Source organism: Xiphias gladius, chromosome 24, assembly GCF_016859285.1.
Source record: "Xiphias gladius isolate SHS-SW01 ecotype Sanya breed wild chromosome 24, ASM1685928v1, whole genome shotgun sequence".
NCBI classification, from domain to species: Eukaryota; Metazoa; Chordata; class Actinopteri; order Istiophoriformes; family Xiphiidae; genus Xiphias; species Xiphias gladius.
Genome location: NC_053423.1, coordinates 6,670,418 through 6,695,143, shown reverse-complemented (window position 1 = coordinate 6,695,143; position 24,726 = coordinate 6,670,418). Strand labels below are relative to the sequence as shown.

General features: G+C 40.7%; 1 protein-coding gene across 1 annotated transcript; it reads right to left on the bottom strand.

Annotated features, from left to right (window-relative positions):
* Positions 1 to 681: 681 nt before the first annotated feature.
* fndc5b (fibronectin type III domain containing 5b) lies at positions 682 to 19,812 on the bottom strand. Its single transcript, XM_040122036.1, has 6 exons — positions 19,702 to 19,812; positions 15,806 to 15,924; positions 13,441 to 13,639; positions 7,670 to 7,759; positions 3,571 to 3,763; positions 682 to 1,978 (listed from the first exon to the last, which is right to left on the bottom strand). Exons 1-5 carry the CDS (start codon positions 19,775 to 19,777, stop codon positions 3,624 to 3,626), a joined length of 624 nt encoding a protein of 207 aa, XP_039977970.1. The 5' UTR covers positions 19,778 to 19,812; the 3' UTR covers positions 682 to 1,978; positions 3,571 to 3,623.
* Between the last annotated feature and the right edge of the window lie 4,914 nt (positions 19,813 to 24,726).

Below are 24,726 nucleotides of genomic sequence, written 5' to 3'. Positions count from 1 at the left end.
CTAGAGTTAACCCTTGGAAAAACCATCCCCCTGTTGTGGCTGGTCCACTTAAATTAAAACAAATGGGCTATTTTTGCTTGTTACACCTACTCATCAATGTAGACATCACATTACATTTTCAATGATTTATTACACTGTTGAACTGCCAGACTGCTTTGAAGGTGGAAAGACACCATATCTTTCAAATTTCAGTTATGTACTCTGCTGTGAGCCTGGACAACTGGATGTCCTTTTTAAAACATGAATGCAATGGCTGAAAACATCAATACATACACACACACACACACACACACACACACACACACACAAACACACAAATATATATATATATATATACACACATATATATACATATATATATACACACACACACACACACATAGAGAGAGAGTACATGTTCATGGTCCTTACTGGTACTAGCAGTCTTTGAAAGTTCGACATAGTGCTGGCAGTTTTAAATTAAATTTAAATTTAAGATTAAATCTTAAATGCATTTACACCTGGATATAATGAATTTTCACTCTATCCCATTATCCCATGGTCTGAGTACTCAGGATGCATGTTAATGACAGTTGCAAAAAGTAGGGTTTGATTGAATAAGGTTTACACTTCAAAACAGGGTTCAGCCACACAGCCAAATTGATCAGCTGTGTGCCTCTGCAGCCTGGCATCCCTGCTGGTCTTCAGCCAAACCAGAGTGGAAACCCAGCCAAACTTTGCCCTGTGTATACATTTCGTTACAAATGATGCCCTGCATATCTCTATCCTTATTCCCTGCACATCCTGCTGCAGACCACAGACAGCATATGGTGCTGAATATGCAGTGATGAGCAATAAACCTCCATATGAACCCAAATCAGCCATTTTTCAGCCATGCCAGTTTTTTTAAAAAAAGTTTGAAACTAATGTTAACTTCTGGAATTCAAAACTGAAAGTTGTTGTAAAATTTTGATTTGGGGTGAGACATTGCTTTCATAAGAGATTTCCTGGCCAACCTTTGAACTTTGTCTCAATCATGGCTGTATTCAGACAGCATCATCTGACTCATTTAAGCAAAATATGGGGTGCTGCAAAAGAAAACTAAAAAAAAACCCCAAAACATACAGATTTTATCCCCGCACTGACAGGGGCGTTACGATTCCAGTTCAGAGAGGAGACAGAAAAACAGGCACATCATTTAACTGATGACAGAGAGAGAGAGAGAAATGCAAGGAGATAAGACTCAATGTACAATATGTCAGACACAATATCAAAATGATACCGTAATCAAGACTGGGGTTGTGAGGGCTCAAACAATCGCAAGTGGAGGAGCACCAAACAGCAATGTGCTTATTAGAGAGACACCGGCACAGAAAGTCAGGGAGAGAGGTGAGCTGCTACACAAAGGGCTGTAATAAAAACAGAAAAGAGGTCATGACAGATGGACAGATAGAAAAGAGAAAGTCCTTGGTTTAAAACAAAGCAGAGCTTGTTTTGTTGTGTGCTGACTGATATGTGGACCTAAAGGACCAGCTATTCCTGTGAGGCAGACTACATTTCTCCCATCGCTGACCAGTACAAACCTGAATTTGAAAAAAAAAAAAAAAATCACTCAGATATTCATGTTTGATGAGCCCCTCCTGGGATTGGATGCCACTGATGAAGGGTAACCAGAACGTATGAATCAAGCAGTTCTTTTCAAGAGGAAACAAAGTCCCCTCTGGTGCTTTGACCGACAGCCATTTTATGTCTTGTGTCTATACTGGCTGTTCACACAAAGTAGGCTACAGTCCAGTGTTTTTAGTCACAACAAAAGTGAAGGTGGTTTCGTCCTCTTCTGTTTCCTGTTTTACTGTTGGCAGCCTGCGATTCTACACGTTCAGATTTGTGTCTGTTTTATTTCAAGAGTTCTTCTTTGTGTCAAGCAGAGCTTCTGTAATGATTAATCTGTTCTTCAGTACGATGGTGTCTGAGAATGGCTTTCTGTTGGTCTCAGGCTCTGGAAGAAAGAATGTTACTGTACTTGATGAGAGACAAAGAGTTCTGGACAGGACAGGAAACAACAACAAGTTCTTACTGATCTATAGTTAAAGTCAGTGTTTGAGGTCTCACTTTACTTTTTCGTTTTTTCTTTTTCCTAATTGACTCTTCGCTAACACCTGTCTCGCATGCCTACTGTTGCTTCACCCGTCAAGCCTTCCATCGTAGCGCTGCGGAAACTGCAGATTACAAGGATAACGGTGGCAGATTTACCACTTGAAATTCTTGGAATTTGTGAAATAATGGCTCAGTGATTTCAAACAGAAGCAGACAAAAGCAGGGTTCTCATTTTTTAATGAGGGATGTGATTTTTACTGGCAGAAATGACAACTGTCGCTAATTGATGCGATTGTATCAGCCAGCTCGCTCTTTAACTCTACGTCTGTGAGTTGTCTGAAAACTTTTTCTCTTGCTCACTTATTAATGTTTCCAGTGGACTCATCTTAAAAGTAGCAGCCAGTGAAAGGGTTTTATATATACACTTGATGGCTATATACATGATATATAAGTGAAATGGAAGCCCTCGTCGCCCTGAACTAGTGGACGTGTCAGTCCTGAACAGGGCTTTTTTTAAACGTAACCTGTAACCCTACAAATAAACATAACGGTATTCCCCTTGGCATCGAAAGTAACATTAGGTTACTACTATAATTAATGAGCTAGTTAGCCAGAAATGCTAATGTTTGTTGCGTACACTACAGCAGATAAACACACTGTTTAATCCATTCCTTATACTTTTGCTCTTGTGTTTTGGTGTCAATGACAATCATCACTCAGCCCCATGCAACACTTTAGCATGTCAAGAAATCAAAAGATTGACAGACTTTCAGTTCCTAGTTATGATTGCTAAGATATGACTGGATTTTGATCACAGTTCATGGAGCAATGTTAACAAATTGTCACATTTAATTCATGCATTAACTTAATCTCTGCCTGCCTTTTCCATATTAGTAACTCTCCTGTCATTTCAGACCCTGCCACGCCCTCCTGCCCAGCAGTAGCCCCGCCTTTCAGCCACCTGGTTCTTCCCTGCCCACCTCCTAATCTGTTCCCCATTCCCTAATTGACTCTGAGTATTTATACCAGCCCATTTCCATTCATTCCCTGCCAGATTGTCTATTGTGCTTTTCCCATTGTGGCTTTCCAGCCTTCTTTGCCTGTTTTGGCCTGTTTGTGGACGTCGCCTTTAGCCTGCTCCTTTTGCATTTTTGCCCAGTTAATCTGCCTGCCTGTTAACATCCACTGCCATCAGCCTGACATCTGCTTGTCAGGCCTGCTTTTGCCTGCTGAGCCTGACAGGTGTAGCTGAGTCGTGCTCTTGAGACCTCTTAAACCTGAGTCGTGAATTGGAATAATATGTCACACAACTGAGACTAGTTTTAAATCCAAAAATGCATGGTGAGCTGTCAAAATACAGTATATGGGTAGATTGTTACAAAGGTATAATAACAAAATAGAAATAAATATGGACCAAAAACAATGTATTTGTCGGAGGTATTAAATGAGATGGGAGCATTCTGTAAATGACAGTAATGATTTCCTGTTCCTCACCTGTCCTGAGGTTCAAGGAATTGGTTATTGCAGAAGGCGATGCAAGGCTGGTCTTAGACATTGCTGCGCAGTAGCCCGCCCTGTGGGTGCTCAGGAGTACTGCACTCTGAGGAGTTCTTGGCTTTGTCCTTGTTGTTGTTGGGCTCATTGTCTTTAATGATGTCATACTGACGACAAAACAGGGCGATGACCCCTAAGAGAGAAATTGGAATGGTGATGTATTGTTAGCGTAATGACGGCTATTGAACTAACTTTTTCCTTTGCTTGATTCTCCATTCCTCCATGGTAATGGCAGAGGTCAGCGTTGGAACATTTCAGTGGGGTAAATATTTTTGAATGTTGTTTCACATCTGGGTTATTTTAGGATATTTTAGATTTTTACAGATTTTTGCATTGCCAGACAATAAATCCTTGTATTTTTATACTCCATTGAATGCAAATAATTTGAACTAAATTAAATGACTAGTTTGACATTTTGGGAAATATGCTTTCTTGCTTTCTTGCCGAGAGTTAGATGAGAAGATCAATACCACGCTAATACCTGTACCTTAAATAAGCAGCTCGAGCAAGCAGGGAGTTTGCTTAGCTTAGCATAAAGACTGGAAACAGGGAAAAACAGCTAGTCTGGCTTTGCCGAAGATACACTGGAATGTTTCCAGTGGTATCACATTTCTCATCTAACTCTAAAGCAAATGTGTAATTCCAAAAATTTTGATCTATTCCTTTAAAGATTAGTACTATAGGACATTTACATGGAAGCTTCTTAGCTCTGTCCTACCTGCATTTATCATATAGTTTCAATTGTAGATTTCCTTATATCTTATATTGACTATTATTAATTTTAGCATAACCCTGCTGATAACAACTGGGTGATACGGTCAAAAGCTCCAGGAGTGGAGAACTTTTGCGTCAAAGGTCACCGTGAAACTGCCAATCTCAACTTTTAACATGGATGAGAAATCCTAAAAGCGCTGAGAATAATGGCAAGTTTGAGCAGCCATAGATCCATGACAACGGAGCAAACTTGTGACCATGTGGTATGACCAAAAGCTCCAGACACTGCAAGTAAGCGGACATTAGGGGAGTTTTAACAGTTTTTGCATTGGAAACATTGTAAATTTGCTGTCAATCTTGTAAAAGGCATTTTAAAATGCATTAAACTGACCAGAGAGCAATTACAGCTACTACGCAACCCGCTGTAATGTGCATTTGGTTTTCATTTCCCTGACTTTACTGTCCTCATTTTTGGACTCTCTCTAGCCGTGTATGCCTTGACATATTAATATACAGCAACACGAGTATTTCATTAACAGATGGAGAAGGTTATGATATGCAATGTGTTATTTGTCTCTATTCAGGCAACTGTCTTTTGATGTGTCAGTAAAGCAGATGGATTTCAACTGAGAGAAAGAGGGACATGAATACGGTAAAATGTGCGGATGTAGACATAGAACTTGATGTTTAGATAGCCACGTGAAGCCTGCCTTCATTCAAAAAGATTAAAAACATGGCAGGGAGGAGAGACCGATGCAAAGAGGGATAGAGAACAAGCACAAAAAAGGAGAAAGAGAATAATTCATGACCGTGGAGGAGTATGTGAAGGGTTGAATCTGGCCTGGTCAGGCTCCAGTCTTCAGTGTTCTGCTTATGTCAGCCCCTGCTTATCTGATCACTGAGATACTAAAAGGCATGATGGGATATCTCACTGTGATATCCCCCAGGATGCCTCTTAGGACCAATTAAAAGCTGAAAAACACAATTCACCTCCTTCACTTTCAGTTTTTCTCACCGTCCTGCTATCCTTTTTTCTTTTCCCGAGACCCGATTGCTCAGTTTTTCACACTTTTCCCACACCGCTCCCTCTCCAACTGCCTTTGAATCGCTCTCTTTCTCTCTCTCAGCCTCTTGTCCTCTCATGGGTAATTGGCGCAGGAGATCTAGGCTTCATGCTGTTACTGTACATGCCATATACAGTATTTGGGCCATATTTGTATCTCATTACAATTGGTTAAGTGGGTTAGGAAGGAATATTTATAGCTATTTTTTTCTGTAAAACAGTGCTGAGATGCACAAAAGGATATCTGCAACACAGAGCTAATGACTTGGAGGTTTGAATAAGAAGCATCCATATTCTTACAATTTGAAACACTATTGTATAGATGGAAGGACTATGTGGTGTACGTGATGATGAAAAGGTAACCTTGCAATTGTCCACATTCTGGTTATGTGATGTTTGATGTCATGTGAATGTTTCCATATATGCAAATTAAACTTTTATGTACAAGTAAGTTTCAACAGAAAGCCAAGTTCTCCCTCTCTGACTGAGCAGCAGTTTCTGTCTAAATGATCCCAGTAGTAGAAAAAGGTGATTGACATCATGTTTTTTGTTGACATCACTATGTTCTCATTATAATGTGTAAGAAGTAAAAGTGAAAGCTGTCAGATGAGTCTTAATTTTTTGGGAGTAGATCAGGCATCTTACAGGCATCTTACATTTAATCTATGTCAGGTCAATACAAACGCAAGTTACTTGACTAAGTAAGTTAAGAAGGCAACACTGTGCATCTATACCTTAGGCAGCATTAGATTAGTTTTAGCAATGCTAGTGGCGCAGCTGTAGAGATGAAGATGTAAGTCAGTCTATCACTTTGGTCCAGACTGAAATACCTAAGGGATGGATTTAATCCATCAGCCCCCAACAGGGCGAGATGAATTGTAATAACTTTGGTGATCCCTTAACCTTTCAATTAGCAACATCATCAGGTCCACATTTTAATTTGTCCACCACTTTGGTTTGTGACCAACACCTGCAAAACTAATGACATTCCCATCATCCTCAGCCGTACTTTGTGTTTAGTGCTAATCAACAAATGTTAGCATGTCAACACGCTGCAGTCAAATTCTGAACGTTACCTGCTACAGTAGTTTACCTGCTCAAACTGTGCTTAAGTACAACCTCAGAGAGCTAATAGCATGGCTGCAGACTCTTAGTCATGTTATGGTGTGATGCAGCTTTAATATATCTGACTGTGCCAATCTGTGTTAGGGGGATGGCAACATGATGTTATTTGAAGTGTAAGTTCAGGGCTGAAGATGATGGGAGTTTTCCAGCTATGATGACCTTTTAGTTTGGTTTGTAACGCATTGTGGTTTTGGAGCATTTTGTGTGTGTCACACTTATGACATGTTAGGGGAATAAGGCCCTCAAATGAAATGAGTATGTAAACATACAGTATATTACAACATACCAAATAAGCTCACATAAAATGCACTGTATATTTTTGCTAAGTCAATTCAAATTTAATAGCCTGAAAGGATGGTTAATGTAGGTCCAATGCAGACACATTCGAGTTTAAAAAAAAACTCTGTGCTGACAGTGTGCAGGAATTCAACACTTTCTTTCACAGGATTTCATTTACCTACACACCTGTCTTCCACGAGAGTATTAGACCTCCCTTAGTTTGACGTTTACAGACCAAAACACAAATCCCAAATTTGCCACAGAGGGCTCTACTCTGTCCTTAGATCCTTGGTTTGGATAAGGAATGTTTGATGTATATGTTATCATATTTGTTGTATCTTATGTTCAAGTATGCTTGTGTTCTATTTTTGCCAGGCTGGAAGACAAATTTCCCTTCAGGGACAATAAAGTCGAACATAATTTTTTGCTGAATTTGATCAACTTAGGGGTACAGTTCAACCTCAGACCCTAAAATGATCTCCATCAGAAAAAAATTTCAAACTTCAATTTTTTTCTTTCTTTTACTAGAACACATTCCTGTCAATTTTTCTGTCACTACAATAGCTTCTTGCCTCATGATACAGTTTATTTTTCATTTCCATAGTTGCCTCCTGTTGGTGGGTGCACAGCATGGAAACCTGGATTTGATGTGTTGTCATCACCCAAAATGCACACTGGCCAGCTTTACATCATTTATAAAGCACTGCAGGGCACAAAATACTCATCACAGAGAGATGACGCCCCTACCAGTGTGTGCATCTCTTAATAGGACCTCAGTCAGAGAGCTTACACCCCAAAGAAAGTGGATTCCTATAAGATCTGCAGTGATAAATGTGGGATGCTGAAGAGGAGTATTACCTGCCCACATGATGAGTACCACTACAATGATGATGAGCTCTCCAGCCCTCAGCTGGGCGGCATGACCAAATTCCTCCATTGTCACCTCGTCTGGAGAGAAAACACACACACACACACACACACACACACACACACACACACACACACACACACACACACACACACACACACACACACAAAGAGTCAACAAAGTGCCACTGAGGACACTTCGATTCATTGTCCCAGAAGGCCAAATGTGAAATTGCCATCACTCCGAAAGTCTGCGGGGAATCAAACAAGGTCACAGGAGAGCAGAGAGGCTGCTTGGTGTAAATTCTGCACTCTGGTCAGTGTAATTAAAGGTAAGTGAGAGCAGAGGTCCACAGAGACAGAGGGAGCTGGATCCTGACCCACTGTCGCTCACTGTGTTTCTTTGACAGGATTCTGGCAGCCGCAGCACAACACCAATCACACGGTTAAAGGTTAGATCACAGTCTACTACAACCTCTAGCTCTATGTTGCCATCAGCAGGCCTCATGCTAACCCTGTTTCCACTGGTCAAACTGTCTCCCTCTTCCAGCCAGGGTCGCTTCCCCTGGTTTGGGATTGTATAACAGCTATGGGTTGAACAAACAAAGAAAACAAAGAATAAAGACATCAATGTCACTGATCTGACTGTGCTTGCATATGAGGTGACATGAATATTCTTAAAGTATTGACCACACACTGGTAGTGTATGGTAATGTAATGGGGTTGGTTTTCTAAATACAATAAAATACATATACAGTGCATTCAGACCTTCACTTTTTCCACATTCTGTTATGTTGCAGCCTTATGCTAAAATCGTTTAAATTCTTTTCTTCCCTCATCAATCTACACTCAATACCCCATAATGACAAAGCGAAAACAGGATTTTAGACATTTTTGCAAATTTATTAAAAACTAATAACCCAAATATCACATTGACATAAGTCTTCAGACCATTTACTCAGTACTTAGTTGAAGCACCTTTGGCAGCGATTACAGTCTTGAGTCTTCTTGAGTCTGACGCGACAAGCTTTCCACATCCGGATTTAAGGATTTTCTGCCATTCTTCTCTGCAGATCCTCTCAAGCTCTGTCAGGTTGGATGGGGACCATTGGTAGACAGCTATTTTCAGATCTCTCCAGAGATGTTCGATTGGGTTCAAGTCAGGGGTCTAGCTGAGTAACTCAAAGACATTCACAGAGTTGTCCATTAGCCACTCCTGCGTTGTCTTGGCTTTGCTTAGGGTCATTGTTCTTCAGCTCAGTCTGAGGTCCTGAGTGCTCTGAACTAGGTTTACATTAAGAATATCGTTGTACTTTGCTCTGCTCAGCTCTCCCTCGACCCTGACCAGTCTCCCTTTCCCTGCTGCTGAAAAACACCCCCCCACAGCATGAGTCTGCCACCACCATGCTTCACCGTTGGGATAGTATGGGGCAGGTGATGAGCAGTGCCTGGTTTCCCCCCAGATATGACGCTTAGAATTGAGGCCAAACAGTTCAGTCTCGGTTTCATCAGACCAAAGAATCTTGTTTTTCATAGTCTAAAAGTTCTTTATGTGCTTTTTTGCAAACTCATTGCAGGCATTTATTTGTCTTTCACTGAGGAGAGGCTTCCATCTGGCCACTCTGCCGTAAAGCCCAGATCAGTGGAGTACTGCAGTGACAGTTTCCTTCTGGAAGTTTTCTCCCGTCTCCACACAGGATCTCTGGAGCTCAGCCAGAGGCACCATTGGGTTCTTGGTCACCTCTCTTCACAAGGCCCTTCTCCCCTGATTTCTCAGTTTGACTGTGTTTCCAGCTCTAGGAAGAGTCCTGGTCCTTCCAAACTTCTTCCATTGAAGAATTATGAAGGCCACTGTGCTCTTGGGAACCTTCAACGCAGCAATTTTTTTTTTTATCCTTCCCAAAATCTGTGCCTCGACAAAATCCTGTCTCTGAGCTCTGCGGGCAGTTCCTTCTGCCTCATGGCTTGGTTTTTGCTCTGATATGCATTGTCAGCTGTGAGACCTTATATAGACAGGTGTGTTCCCTTCCAAATCATGTCCAATCAATAAAATTTACCACAGGTTGACTTCAATCAAAGTGTGGAAACATCTCAAAGATGACCAAGACAAAATGTGAAGTGTCATAGCAAAGGGTCTGCATACTTTTGTCAATGTGATATTTTGGTTTTTATTTTTTAATAAATTTGCAAGATTTTTAAAATTCTGTTTAAGCTTTGTCATTATGGAGTATTGAGGGTAGACTGACAAGGGAAAAAATGCATTTAAATGATTTCAGTATAAGGCTGGGAAAGTTAGGATTACATTTATTTTGATTTTTACATTTAGAGGTGATGGAAAGTAAATAAAAAAACCTTTTACTTTTTTACTTTTATAATGATTGGCATACTTGATGTGAACCTTTTGTCTAGCTTTTCAAATGACTAATGCAGCATCGTTCAACTTTACTGTCGTGCAGGTGATTCTCAAATTGACCAGTGATTAACCACTAACTCAACTACAGGGCTACAGCTCAATAATAACGCCAACACAACAAATCACTCAAGCATTATAAATGAGCTAAATGATTTCTTTTATTTTTGAAGTATGATCAGTTATGATCAGAGGAGAATTTTTTCCCTGAGCCCGTTCTCTTCCGAAAACAGTTTTGTTGTCAGGGTCTGGTTATACTCTAATAAATTGGTAGTAGCAGATTACATGTCTCTGTTGTAAACTCTCTACTGTACGTCCCTCTGTGTGGAGGCTGCACACGGACGCTTCACGAGGTAATAGATATCAGCAGACCAGATAAATGCTTGCCTTGGGAAGTGTATGCATAGGCAGGAGCGTGAGTAGCCATCTCTCACGGTTCGGCATGTATTCTACCTCGTACACATTCTTAGGGCTGCAACTAATTTTTATTTTCAGTATTGATTAATGTGCCGTATTTTTCTTGATATAATGATTAAATATTAGAAGACAACACAAAAAAAGTCCCTCATAGTTTACTAGTATCCTAGGTGACACCATTGAATGTATTGTTTTGCCTGACCTGACTAATAGTCTATAACGCAAAGATATTAATTTACACTGATATAAAATAGATATCCTCACATTTGAGAAGCTGGAAATATTTTGTATTTGTATTTTGTATTTTTAATACAAATATTTTGTATTAAAATAGATTAATTGACTAATTGATTTAGCCTTACACATCACATCACTCTTAGTACATTTACATAGATTGAGGTTATTGATTAAAACAATGATTTGCAGTAATTATGACTTCTTCAACAACCTAAGTAGTGTGTTAGTACAGTTATTATCTGTGGCATCCGTAAGGAAAAATAGCACTAGTGACATACCATAATGGAAAGACCACGTTGGGACTTTGTTAGTGTTTATCATTTGGTGCATGATGGGTTTACAGAGCATCTTAATATTAGGTGCAGGTATACATCCCTTGCCATACTGCTCTTTTTTCAAACACACTGCTTTGCTCTCAGGTCCCCTTGTGACCTTTGACCCATGTGTGCAGAATCAAAATACTCAAATAAAATACACTAAGCCGCATTCATACAAGAGAGCAATTTGATCACATGCCAGAAAAAACAGTTCTGTAAATCAGGTTACAAGTTATACCTTAATAAAGTCAGATAACCTTGTTACACTGTTTACTGTACATGGCAGCTGCAATAATCAAAGTAGCTTTAATCAGTATGCAATCAAAGTACTTGTCTTCTTGTACATGCTGTATGTGAATGTGTGTAACCATGTGAATGAGAAGCAGGGTGTTGCTGCATGGTGCTCAGTAGACTAAATTAGTGGTTGAAACAGTTCCGACAGTAAGGAGGCTCTTTTGCAGCTTCCTGTATTATGTAGTAACTTAAAGAAAACATTATACCTCAACACTAGCCAGAAAAGATTGGACTACATTATGAAAACTTCAGTACATTCAGGACTTTTGTAATTTTTTGCTGTCTTTGCATACAAGCTACAGGCAGACAGATGAAGAGATAGGCAGGTAGGGAGAAAGATGAACAGACAAACAGACAGAAACACAGACAGGTTGTGTGTTGTGTTGCATTGCGCCTGCAGATAATAAATGGTGTCAGGCTGATTAATACCCGCTTAGAGGGGGAGGAAAGCAGTAATGGCTGAGAGATTTAATCAGGACAGCAAATGAATGCTCCCCCACACACACACACACACACCCACACACACACACACACACACACACACACGATTTGCACACAGGGAACTTCCATCAAAGTCGATGCAAACACAACGAGTCAGCCAAAAACACCAAAAAAATAAAAACAATGAGCTAAGCAGCAAACAACACAACAACATAACAGTCTGATCTTATATTTTTCCTTGTCATACTTACAATACCAGGACTAACTCTGTGCTGCTATACAAGAATAATGCTGTTTCTTTATTTCAGTGTCTTCTACGTGAACCATCAACTGGTGAGGATGCTGACTTTTTGCCTGGGACATGTACCTTTAGCCTGGATCTGTCAGCGTGATGTCATGTGCCCATCATGTACAAATACCGTATGAGACAAAGTTCTCCATTCCATTCGAAATGAGACATCTGTAAACATTAGAAAGTAAGTAAGCCAATTCATGCAGCTACTGTTAGCTTACGAAATTAGCTGGCTAGCTACAGTGGACTACATCTGCCAGCTACAGACGTCGTCTCTGTCGGCAAAATCAACGGTCAGCTAGAAATTAGAAGCCTGCTGTTCTCTATGGGTCTCAAATCCAGGACCCACATTTTTTCAGAAATTATTGAGAATTTAAAAAAATTGGCCCCATTTTTCACTTTAAACTGCATATGTGCAGCGAAAAACGGAAAGTTTGACAGGTGTAGGATGAAAAATGGTCATTTGCTAATGGAAATTTGCCCGGATTCTTGCTTTATTACTGCAGAAGAGACCAAGTGACTTGTTAAGATGTACATTTTTACGGTCCATATCAAGCTTGAACGCTTTTCCTCCCTCACAGGGACCACAACAACTTCCCACACCAAGGTTTTTCTAGGGAATACACTGTTCCCAAATATCCCCTCTTTCCTCTCTTATCAACTTCCTGCTGATGAGCGTTAAGCATTTGCTGTGTCCCTCTGAAGCAGCTGCTCTTTGCGCTGTAACTGGGTCGGACGTGATAAAATTGGAAGTACTTCAGATAACAGCAGCCTCTGCCTTTGGGAATGAGAACAATACATTGTAAGGGAGGTGGGGAGGGGTTCTCACAAAGATGGCAATTTCTGTGTTTTATTTATATTAAATAGTAGTCCTCTGCTGTGTTATTGTTTATGGTTAAAAGCTGCAATAAAATCTCTGTATGCATGGACCTTCATGTGTGCAGGTTTGTGTGTGTCAGCAAAGGAAAAACAGGAGAACGTTTGTTTTGCTTTGTGTGAGTGCTTCTGCGTCCACGCATGGGTGCTTCTGTTTCTGTGTGCTTTTATACTTACATTTGGGTGCTGTCGCATTTATTGAATTTCAAAGACCTACCTACACGTGTGTGTACATATGTGCTCAGAAAAGGCTTCCAGTAACAGTCAGGGGAGAGAGAAATGGGGACAAACCAGCTGCTAATTATGCTCCGGTGAGTAAGTAAAAGAAATAAGTTTACACCTAGACTTCATCAGATTTCCACCCTTGTGTTTTGAATCAAAGTAAACAAATATAAAAATATAAATATATATAATTCCCAGTTCACTAGTAAATAAAAAAAAAAAAACGAGCCCAAGGCTTTGTGTTGTCGTCCCTCACCTGGACTCTTGGACGCCATCTTCTCTGACTCTTTGGGCGTTCTGAATTGAACTGGCTGACTCGGGGGGCTGCTGCCTCCCATGCTAATGCTCTGAACGTGGACGATGTACTCGGTGTCTTCATCCAGATCCCACAGTGCACAGGAGCGCGTGGTGGTGTTCACCTCCTGGATGAACCTCAGCATGCGCACATCCTTCTTCTGCAAATGAGGGGAGAAACAGAAGAGCAGAAGAAGAGAAACCGGGGCCAGGAGGCTCAGTGTAATGTGATACTTTATTGGTCCTTCTAGAGAAAGCCTTTTTATTTTGGCACCACTTCAGCAGAAAACTCACCGGTTCAGGGTTAAAGTGATGTATCGGGCCACTGATATTTTTAAACCACAGATTATAGTGGATTTTGATTTGGCATGGTTTAGATGCTTTTCCAACATGCCAAGAACAAAATTCTGAGGGGAACTTACTATAGGTAATTTCTTTGACATAAAAATATTGACAATTCAAGGTAATAATGGCACAAAGTAACAATACCTGCAATCAAAACCCTGAATCACATGAACTAAAGTCACAGGTTCAGCTTTACATTGCTCCCTAAAGGCAGACCAAAAGAGCTTTTCTACTTCTTAACACAAGTGTACTGGATTTTCCTGATGATCCCTCATGTGAAAATTCAGCAAACTGCCCTCTGCTTAGGGCTGATATGGTGCAAATGTGTACATGTCTCTCTTGGTTAATGGTTGGGAAAAAAGCTGAAATAAAGCCACATGGGGTTTGCAATGTAATTAAGCTTAAAGAAACAAAGTGCTTCTCTGGCCATGTAGACTCTGCTTGAAATGTACATTATTATCCAGCTAAGACTGCTTGCTCAGGTCAATTGGTTCCTGACAGATCAAGAGTAAGTCTCCTTAGAGGCACTTTTATTTATCAGGTAATTACAGTAGGGAATTTTTTAACCTATTACAACTGCGTGTAGACAAAATGTACATTTGAAAAGCATCGGAAAGTGTATGTACAGCTATTTGGCTGCAAAATTTGACTGATTAAGTCTTTTTGTTTATTTACGTAAAGGTTGTGGTTTTCAAAGTCTGAAACTGTGGGCTCTCCCTCATACAAAAAAAATCAGACAACTGCCCCCTCACCATCCTGATGGGATGTTCTGAGCCTTAATAATGTCAAAAAAATATATATGACAGTTTGAAACAATTAACATTAACATTAATGGATGTTTTCACTCTTTTTGTTAATCTTTGTCTTACGGCTACTCTCACCGAGCACTTAATTAGGAACACCATACTAATACTGGGCTGGGCCTCCCTTTGCTCTAAAAGCAATGTCTGTTCTTCGTGGCATGGATTCCACGAGATGTTGGAAACATTCCTTTGAGATTCTGGTCCATGTTGACGTGATTACATCACATCCTCTCTGCAGATTTGTCAGCAGCACATTCATGCTGCCAGTTTCCTGTTCTACCACATCCCAAAGGGGTTCCATTGTTTCTATCGCACTGCTGCCACACGATTGGCTGACTGGATAATCGCATCAATAAGCAGGTGTACAGGGTTTCCTGTTAAGGTGCTCGGTGAATGTGTTTGGGTCATAATCATGATCCACGTTTTGGAACTACTATTCCCATAATGCTTTCGGGGATGTAAAGAGGAAATATAATATTTCAATGGATTCAGAGTAATGTTGTGGGGTACAACTTGAACCCTGTTTTTTTTTCCCCTATATTTATTAACATTTTAGCGAATTGGCACCATTAAAAGTACGTCACATTAGCTATTAACAGTTCCTGTGTTTGTTGTACACACGGACGTACAGACAACTATCACTGGACTACTTTGATACTGAAGAAAACTGTGATGTAATGTGATGATTCCCAGGTAACTTTTTTCTAGTGAATTTATGGACATTTAGTCTCTATGTATAAATAAAAAATGACGATGTTCTCAGCAACAGAAAGTCACACTGAATCTAAAAATACGTGCATCACACAGTGTGTCGAGATTGGACTGAGTAATGACTCCAAGACGGAGCGAGATTTTTGATGCAAATTACAGCATTCAAGCGCTAAGGGTTTTAAATTACCTTAATTATCTCCATAAGCTTCACACCACGCCGCTGCTACTGCTGCAACTTTTGACCGTGTGGGCAAGTGGACCAATCAGCATGCCAAAACTACAATAACTAAATTCCCTTTTGTTTGTTTTTAGATTGCACAATAATGCATTTGTCCTTTTCACCTGCAGATTTTTTTGCCTCATATCTCACTCCTCACAGTTTGAGAACCTCTGATCTAAACGATGTCCAACGCTGTCACTTTCTCGCTGAACGCACTCATATGAAGGACACATCGCACACACAAGTACCTGTTGGGTGATGGCGAATCCAATGACAGGGTCCCCCTCCAAGATTTCCCACGTGACCACGGCGGAGTTGACCTCAAGCTCTCTGATGGTCACATTGAGCGGAGCTGACAGCAGGGTGTCTGACATGCAGATGCAGTATGGCCACAGGAAACAAAGTGTAAGAGACGGGTCATGAATATTTTTTCTTTATGCCTTGTAATACACAGAAAAAATGCTACTGTCTAGACCCGAACACACATCTTGCCCTTTCCATCACCCTCTCTCTTTGAACTCTGTATTCTCCTGCTCTCTCGCCCAACCTTCCCTAAGATCTTCTCTTCTCCACCCTCAAATTAATCTTCCTCCTTTCATTAATACCAGGCCAAATTAACCACACACAGGTCTCTTGGTGTTTCCCTTGAAAAGGCGCTCTTTCTCATCTGTCTTCATCTTGGTATTTCTCTCTTTCTCTCTCACGCACACGCGCACACACACACTCATGCGTTTTCCCCTCTTTACCTTTGTCTCTCTTCTCTCTCTTCTTTCTCCCATGCACATCTCATTAAAGTGTGACTCATGGGGATGCATTTCCTCCATCATACTGCTAATTGAGGTTCATGTTTGGGCTAAAAAACTCACATCCCAGAATGCAATGCATTTGTTTGTCAGAAGCTTAACTTTGATGTATTAAATTACATTATTTCTTCCCTCCTTAATGTAAAGGGACCAGAGAGTGGGAAAAAAAACTAATTTGTAAGAGGGGGGGGGGGTGTGTGTGAATGTGTGTGCATGGGAGCAGGCATGTGTGTGTTCTAGTACAATGTCAAGGTCTGACGCTGACAATGATTGTGAAATTCAGGCTCATGGGAAATACAGACCTGACTCTGATCATAGAAGACCTTGACAAGACACAGACAGACAGACACACACACACACACGCACACACACACACACACACACACACACACACACACACACACACACACACACACACACACACACACACACACAGGATTAGCACTGAAATGTGCATTTATCTACTCTGTGCTATTATGTGTTTTTCTTCCAGTTTTACCTTCACTTCTAGGTATGTCACGTCTTAAAGTAGCTATTATCAATATTTTTTATATCAACAGTGAATATGACCACTTGTATGCGAACAGCGTTGCTACGGAGCATGTAGCGTCTTTTATCTCATGTTTTGGTTTTCCGGCCCACAAATGTACTGTTTTAGTTCACTCTCACTGCTCTCATCAGTGTCTTTTTTTTGGCAAAATAAAGTGGAAATATGTCACTGTTGTGTTTATGGCTTGTTTCTGCTGCCACGTAGTGGCCAAAATTACTTATTGCAGGTTTAAAGTGAGGCTAACTTTAGCTGGACAGCAAGTGGCTATTGAGATAATGGTAAATGTTAAAATGTAGTGTAACAGAAGGGTCATAAAGTCATCAAAAAAAAGAGGTTAGAAGAATTGAGAACTAACCTATGTAGCCTAATCTTAAACTATGTTAAGGGGCCTCCACTGCTTCACTTGACAAACTAACCAGTGACGTCAAATTTGTAATCTTACTTTAAGGCAGCTAAAATTTTAAAAGGCAGCGTACAGTCCTACCTTTCTCCACAATATATCCACCGATACTGTCAAATTCAAAATACTTCTACACATTACTTCTCAGATGCTTTGGTGTCATTATCTGCTCACTGCAGCTAGTTTCATCTATTTTGTGCTAACAAAGCAAAACAATCGCCTAGTTTACTACAAGAGTTATCAGAATAACAGTGGATTTTTTCCAAAGTCCTGCTGTGCTTACAGTCTATGAATTCGTACATTATACATTTTTTTTTTAATTTCCCTTGTTCCAGTGGTACTTCGAATTTCAACTAAAGAGAGACAACCCCATAAGGTACACAGGAGTATCTATCTGAGGTTTGCTAACATTAGCTAATGTTACCCACCATGGACCACTGGTCATGTGGCTGCAAAATGCCTGAGTGTTGAGTTGAGCAAGGCAGCGCTGTTCCATTTCGCCCCTTCAAAAGTTGCGAAGTCTCGCTTTAATACTGCTCATCTGTACACTCTCATCTCCAGGTGTAACCTTTCCCACTCCGTTTAAAAGTGTGTGTCTGTGTGATCCGATTACTGTGCAGTTCTCTTCCTTTCCCTCTGGTTATCGGCCAGATTACCAGCAGAAACCGCAGTCTGTCACTTATGGCAAATTAGACTGTCACATTGTCTCACACCTCTGCCAATATTGAACCTCCAGCCTGAGACTTGTTCGGAAAGACAAATAATGGTATCACGGGAAGAAGAACGTGCTTCTCTTTTTCTCTCTGTTCTCTCCTTGCCCGCTCAGTGCGAAACACAGTCATCAGAAAGCAGCAGAGAAAATTGGAGTTATCCGTAGTGTTGGTGGAATTAATTTTTTGGTGGGCGACTAAACTCTCTCGGTTGCTCCCAAAGGCTCTGTGTGTGTGTTTGTCGGTGCAGGGTAGATGTGTGCTGTTTGTTAGAGTACGTGTGTGATACATAGCTATGACTTCTCGAGTGACTAGCTGTTTTCCCACTGTCTATCTTCCAGCGCTCACACACACACACACACACACACACACACACACACACACACACACACACACACACATACACACACACAGAGGAAACAATACAACAGCAGAGAGGGATTCCCATCAATTCTTAAGCTGTTTGCTGCCACAAATGCCAAAAGCTGGCTGCGGAATCACAAAATTCCCTCTTAAAACTACATTCATCACCGGCCTCAGGAAGCCAAATATCATATTTCTGGATGTTGAGATAAATTCCACATGATCTTATCACCAAGATTTGGGCTTTTCAAAGGACTGTCTGTCATCTCTCAGCTTATTATCCGGATGCAATGTAACAATGTAAGACCTTGTGCCTGAAATGAATGTTCTTCTGGCATATAAGATGCTGCAGGTTAAAAATGTTCCAAATCATGAAAGATAGATGAGGCACTATATCTAACATGCATGATATATGATGAATAGAGCTATGGTGGGGCAGGGCTTTGAATGGGAGTAACTCATTTTTGTTAAATCTCATTTCATATCCCTTCAGGACATTGATGGCTGCTGAAGGTGAAGTTTTAAGGCAGGGCCACACACTTTAGGGCTGAAACTAGAGATCCCGTTCAATACAGGTTAATCTATCGATTAGCTTCTCCATTAACTGACACTAAAAATGTCAGTAAATAGTGACAAATGGCCACGAAAAATTTCCAGAGGCCAAGGTGACATCTTCAGATGTCTCGTTTTGTCCAAACCAACGGTCCTAAACCGAGAGATGTTCATTTCACTATTATATTTGAAGAAAGATGGCAAATTGTTGCAGATACGTTTTCTGACCATCGACTATTAAACTACCACTTAAAATCTTATTTTCTTAGATTAAGTTCCCATTTTGCCAGTGTATTTCCCTACAGAAAATCAAGAACTTTCTTTAACCAATCACACAGTAGTGCAACGAAGGTGATCTTTCCCGTTTCAAATTAACACTTATTCCTAGAAATATGCTCCAAACTAGGGAGAAAAACTTGGTTTATGAAGCACTATATCAGCCTCAGTCTTGATACAACAGGAGACTAAATTGTGTCAGCCATTTTTGGCATTACAAAGCTTATTGTTTCTACCTTGCCGATGCAAATGCCGATCCTGATGCACGCAAAAACACGCAGCCCATGCAAACACATCCATAACAATGTGTCCTGTCAGGTGCTTTTCCAAAGGGACCCGCTACTCCATAATGTGCCACATGCACCACACTAGACAGCTGTGGTCCGAACACACCAATACTACACAGCAGCATGTGTTTGATCAGCTAGTACATCATCAGCCCTTGTTCCCTCGCGATGATCCCCCTTCATCAACCTGTGGTAAAACTCACCGGCGTTAACGGAGGACACCGACAGGAAGCCCAGCAGGAGCAGCAGCACCGCCGCAGACGAGCCTGGTTTCGCCATCCTCCTGCTTCTTCTAGCGAGGCTTCACATCCTGCGCGGCCCATTTATAACGTCCCATTTAACGGGAGGGAGCGAGCATCCCGGTCGGTGCCGGAAAGGGGACTTGTTGTGCCGGAGACTGGGCTCACCTGAACTTGGACGCTGCAGCAGAAGCGCAACGACAGCCGGAGGCGGGAAGGGGAGGGAGGGGGGCGGCGGGGGGGAGACAGACTTGGTGTTCGATACCGTGTGCGGTGTCTCGCTGCGGCGGAGCCTCAGCGACGTCCACCAGCCCGGCTGCTGGTGACGGAGCGGCGGCGTGGAGAGGCTTTTACTACGCGCAGAGGTGAGCGGAGAGTAGAAGGGGTGCGCAAGTGCTGCAGAGTGCAAGGTGCAGCAGCAGCCAATGTCTCTCTCTCTCTCTCTCTCTCTCTCTCTCTCACTCACACACACACACACACACACACCTGCAGCAATCCTCACCAGGTTGCTTAAGGTAGTACTGGCCGAACCTCCAAAGAAACAGTCGCACATCGATATAAATAGTTGTAACTAGCTCATATGATTAGTCGATTAACTGATTAGTTGTTTGACAGACATTTTGACAAATATATTAAATCATTTAACCTGCAAAGTGTTCACTGGTTCTAGATTCCTCAGCGCGGGGATTTGCTGTTTTATTTGTTCTATATAACTGTAAATTGAATATCTTTAGGTTTTGGATTGTTGGTAAGCAATCTGAAGATGCCAGCGTCGCCTCCGAGAAGCTGGGATGGGAATTTTCACTGTTTTTGCTTATTTTATAGACCAAACAATTGTTTTTTAATTGGAAAAAAAAAACAAAAACAATCAGCGGGTTAATTAAAGCCCTAGAAGTTAATGTAATGGTTGTAGTTTTTAGTTAGGTCAGTGATATATAGCCTTACCTGACTCTGTTGGCCAATTTGATGAATTTACAAAATAAAAGTCAAGCAAAAATTCAACAGGAACTGACATGAAATTCTTTCTCCTTTCTCGTTTTCTTATGTGTCTAAAAACAAGTGATGGTGGAGTATGCTTTAAGAAAAACTGGAAGTCTCCTCAGAAATCCTAGGATAGTGCTGTCATTTAAAAGAACATGTCACCGGTTTCACACATTACTTGCCATAAGGAGCTGTATAAAGTCATGACCAAACACGGGATCCATCGTTGGCCAGACAATGTCCACAGATATGAGAGAGCATAAATAATATGCATCTGGAAGGGGAAAAAAAAACCCCTCATATCTATACATACATGGGGAAAAAAGGACATATGTATAAACATACGCCGATCCACATAAAGAAATATGATAAAAGTCTAAAACATGGATATTAGGAAATAAATATACATCTAGAATGTACATTTTATGGAGCCTGACTTTAGTCAAATAAATTTTGGTGAAGACTTTTGCACTAGATGATTCCATGTTTGTTACGGAAAGATGAATGAACTCTACGAAGAATATCCCCTCAGTGAAATTGACGTCCAGGTCCTCCTCCCACATGGATTTAATTTCTACCAAGGAATCAGCTTAAATTGACTGGATTAGTTCATAGGATTTTGTTCTTTTAGAGAAGGGGAGTGACAAATGGTGTACGGTAATTGTGAATCGGGGTTCACGTCGCATCAAAACTATGTTATTAAACAAAAGGGATTTGGGGGGTTCGATCATTTTTCTACTAACTGCTAAAGCCAATTTAAAGAAACTGAGGTACAGTCAGACTTTGCTGTGCAGTAATACTACATAAGAATATGCATTTAACGTTTAATTCATAAAGTGAAACGACTGCACAGCATCAAAGCAAAGCCCTGCAGCAGAATATAGTCCACACGTCCGATCCTTTTCTAACACGTTTCATTCAGCTCACTCTCTCTGGCCTTGACCAACGCATTAAATCAAAAGACACTGAAATCTACTTGAGTCTGGAATGTCCGCAGGAAGCATGATTCCTTACTTATACTGTATGTAAAATCAGTCACCCCATATCTGTCCCTAGAATTAAGTGGTCAATAAAGAAAAACAAGGGTGCACCCAGTATAAACGGGAAACCAGTCCTGATTTCGGTCTATAAGTATAATACAGGAGTCATATTTTGAAAAGAAGGACCTACGGGTCCCATAGCTGGTCGATCAAATGAAATGTAAGTTTTTTATACCTTGTCCAAATAGGGAAATGTGGGTCCTATATGGTGTATTAAAAGGAGATAGAAGCAATGTACACACGATATACACCAGTCAATAAAGATGAAACCGGGGTCCTACAGTACACGTGCTCATTATTAAGGACAAATTAGGGCCACTGTTCCCCCTGCAGTGTGGAAGAATGAACTTATTACTCTCACATATAAGTACCCAGGGACAAGAGTTGGCCATAGATTAGACAGATCAATACATGATTAACATTCCTAACAGGGGCCTCTTAATGTCTCTCTCATTTAAATGAGAAGAGGCAGAAGTGCCACTGTCTGTCTCTCCCCCTCTCTGCTCTTCGCTGTCTTTGGCTGAAGGTTATGAAAACGGTTTTAGACGACAACAGTCATATCTCTCCGCTCGGCCCCTGACAGTTTTATCACTCAACTTAGGTTCAGATGAGCGGAATCTCCTCTGGTGACCTCTGGATTCAACAATTCCCAGCATGCAAAAATGACTTTGGCTTTTCACCTATTGGTGGACTCATCTGTTATTTTCATGGGCCATGATGCTGAGAGATTTATATGCTTTGGAGAACTTCCTTTAGAGGTCAATGCATTTGGTGCAACGATAAGAAGATGTATGCAGATTTGGTGTGGGTGTTGAAGGTAGGGGAAGGTGAGGAAGATTATTGTTTGACCTCCACACAAACACACACATCCAATACAGCATGAACTCACAGTAACAAGAACAATAGATTATTCCTAAAGTGTGGCTTTGGTAGTGGCGAGTTTATAAGCATTTTTAACCTTACATTGTATGTCTGTTATCATAGAGAGCTTCTGAGTAATGTACACCTATCTAGTGGCCATATTTGCAACACTAGTTAAGAACACTTGGTGTGTTACCTACATCCTGACTCACATCACACTATTAAATAGACATAGTTAAACCAATAATGATTTTTTTTTGCCACTAAAGGGCAGCAAAACAGGTTGCAAACACCACATTGAAAACATTATCACTTTATAAAGCTGATATGGCAATATGTGAGCAAACAGTTGCTTTTATACAGCAGACACAGAACAATATTAGAATTCATTTGGAGTCCTGTTTTTGGCCACCTGGCAAATGTAAGTCACTCTCCTTTTAGCTCTGTTTTAGACTCCGTCACACAGCTCAGTTCTGGGCCGTAAAACCAAAACAATTAGGCTGAACAAACGCTCCATAGAACTGAGGAGAACTACAGAGTCACTTGATCGTTCTCTGGAGCTCTGTCACTGCCGGCGGCCAATTTCGCATTACACGTGGTCTTTTAAATTATTATTAGTATAAAAATAATGATTAGAGCAGCTTTAAGTCATAGCGATCAATACCAGCAGTTATGGTAGTTTAATGAATAACATTCCACACAGTAATCATGGCATAAAACAAAACATGTTGAAAATGTCAGTATTTAATTCTTTACATAAATTAAAAACACAAATACTATTGCTTGAGTTTTTGTTAGAAATCAGGTTTATGTAAAACATCTAGTTCTGCACAAAAAAAAAAAAAAAACGTATAAACTTCAGGAAAAGGTCAAATAAGATTTTTTGCTTAACCTGGAAACAAAAAAAGTTAGTTACCCATTCTTCTGATCAGTTTTTTGTTTCAGTAACATATCTTGTTGCTCATTGTCACATGTTCATATCAACAATAATTGCTTCAACTGATTATCCCACTGGCTGGTAAACAAAGCCTTAAAAGAGCTGACTCATCTCAATATAAAGCTTGAGCAGCGAATAAAGAAAAAATTAGATACAGTTCCCTCAAAGTGGAGTGATAAATCACTATATTCCTCTACTATTCCTATTTATAGTGAGTTTGCAGTACTCAGTGTGAGTTTAAAGTGGACACTTATTGTACTTGATGGGTTGTTTTCCAGTAGGGGTTGAGAGTTAGGAGTTTTGCAGGATACATTAGGCCTAAAGAGTTTTTCCAATGCAGTGTTAAAGACTGAAGTGGAGCTGATGGGATACAAATAGGCCTGAAGTGGCCTTAATACATGTGAAGCTACAGGAGAATGAATGAGTCTGAAGCTGCTTTGAAGTGGCGTTATCGCTCACTTTTTCCTCGCGTCCTCTCACTGCTTACCAACGAACTGCCCCTGGAACTGTTTAATTTCACAGTATGTTTGTGTGTGTGTGTGTGTGTGTGTGTGTGTGTGTGTGTGTGTGTGTGTGTGTGTGTGTGTGTGTGTCTGTGTGTGTTGGCCAGAAGATTATTTATGGTTGCAAATGAAGATGAAGGAGGATCATGGGCGAAATTGTCGAAATTGGACAGAAAAAGAATGACAGGAGAAAAATGTGAATGTGTGAAGTGAAGACGGAAGAAGAAGTAGAAAGACGGACAGGACTCTCAGCTCTCCACAGAGACTATAAGTCCAGCAGAGGTAATGCTATCGGAAGAGCTGAAAAGAAGGAAAAAGAGAAAGAAAAGTGTCAAGAATGTGATATAGGAATAATGAAGAGTATCCGCAAATTACCTTACTCAGTTCCCCGAGATACCGAACTGAACCCGTTCAATTTAGCATAGTGGTACCTCCGCAATGTCACATACAGTATACTCACACTCTCACGTGCACACACTTATGAATGCTGCCATAAAAAAAAAAAAAAAAAAAAAGGCACTGCCAAAGAGCTGCTGACATCATCAGATTTCCTCTAATTTGAAAATATTTGGACCTTTTCTCCTTTGCTCTGTAATTCAATTTCAAAGCCAATCTCAAGGGAACAAAGCTGTTCACCTTTCTCATCTCTTCACTGTATGTTACTGTA

Bases quoted from the DNA above. Each gene is read 5' to 3' on its own strand.
- fndc5b (XM_040122036.1), bottom strand. From the start codon at position 19,777: ATGGCGAAACCAGGCTCGTCTGCGGCGGTGCTGCTGCTCCTGCTGGGC. The intron at 13,640-15,805 runs GTACTTGTGTGT...CCTCATTTGCAG, and splicing joins GATTCGCCATCACCCAACAG to AAGAAGGATGTGCGCATGCT. The intron at 3,764-7,669 runs GTAATACTCCTC...TTTCTCTCTTAG, and splicing joins GGTACTCATCATGTGGGCAG to GGGTCATCGCCCTGTTTTGT.